We start from the raw sequence: 1,274 nt of genomic DNA, 5'->3' as shown, positions 1-1,274 counted from the left end.
AATTTGCTGAGATGTCAGCTCGGGATTCTTCCAGGAAAACGCTGGAGATGGAGAGCTTCCACCGGAGATTCAGTGCCTGGACACCATTTACCAACAAGTCGTTAAATAGACAGGTGAGTTACATACTGTACAATAAAACAAGTTTAATTTGTAAGGCTAAATTTACTAGGAAATATTAGGTTTCATGTTGCCATATATATTTTTTAAAACCTTCTAAAGAATTTACTTTTTGAATTACTTTAAATAAAAATAAACCTACATTTGTCTGTACCAAAGATAGTCTCTTTTCACCCCAGTCTCCAACTCTTAAATGATGGGAGGCTCAAGATCTGTCTTCCCTTCCCTCTGTACCTCCAGGGACAAAATAGAAAGCTCCAGAACACACACTGTTGGCCGTACTGGGGAAGGAGGAAAGAGGAAGTACTTTGGGTGGTATTTGGTGTGGAGAGTGTTAATGTGTAATTCTGTGTATTTCTTTAATCCTCTCTTCCCTCCTGTGCCAACTGTACAGTTCCACTGCCCTTTGAAGGGTAGCACAGGAAGTAGTCACTGAATGGCTGTCAGATCTTCATGGAGAAGGCCGGCTGAGTCCTCACAGCTCATGCCTGGCTTAGGCCCATTCACAAGGGAAGGAAACCAGACAGACCAGGGCCAAAGCCCCACTGAGTAATAAAGCCAATGTGTTTGTATATGTCATCTGAGCAAAGCCGGACTGAAATCCAGGTTTGGGGTGGGGGAGGGGACACTGTTTCTTGGTGTATGTCTTCCCAGGAGACACATCTAACAACGGCTATTTAGCGATATTTATTAACCTTCATTTTGGTGAGTGCGATGAAGATATAGGACTGTGGTTTAACAAAATCAAACCTACTTCAAACGGCCTTATTTTCATAATTAAACAAGTGTAGCCTCTTTGTGTTTTCAAGATAAAATGTTTGGAATCTGTTTCCCCAGGTCACATTAACTTAGGTAGGAACAAGAGCCAGGATTATCTTTTTGTTTTGAAAGAGGCCTTCTTGGGTCCCTCTATAATTATGTCACCCCAGCCTTTTCCGCCAGCCCACCCAACCAGCCTGGGCTTGTCCGTATCCCTGAATAAGAGCAGTCAAAGCTGATGAGAGAGACCCCTGCTACACATGTGAAAGTGCTTTGTGAACTGTAACGTGCTATGCAAATGTTAGCTGTGAAGCTGTTAGATTGCCTAAGGATTGCTTAGCAACTAAGACTACGTTAAATATACAGGAAAATACCCTTTCCCCCCCTTTAGCTCTTTC

General features: G+C 42.7%; 1 protein-coding gene across 1 annotated transcript in view; it reads left to right on the top strand.

The window, feature by feature from the left end:
• The first annotated feature begins 11 nt into the window (after positions 1-11).
• The window catches only part of ECT2L (epithelial cell transforming 2 like), a 55,792-nt gene continuing 54,529 nt past the window's right edge, over positions 12-1,274 (top strand). Inside the window, exon 1 of the mRNA XM_006915371.2 lies at positions 12-127. Coding sequence (XP_006915433.2) covers positions 12-127 — 116 coding nt within the window. The remainder of the gene's footprint in view (positions 128-1,274) is intronic.

Source organism: Pteropus alecto, unplaced genomic scaffold (assembly GCF_000325575.1).
Source record: "Pteropus alecto unplaced genomic scaffold, ASM32557v1 scaffold185, whole genome shotgun sequence".
Classification (NCBI taxonomy): Eukaryota; Metazoa; Chordata; class Mammalia; order Chiroptera; family Pteropodidae; genus Pteropus; species Pteropus alecto.
The sequence above is the reverse complement of the archived record's forward strand: the minus strand, read 5'-3'. Positions and strand labels throughout refer to the sequence as shown.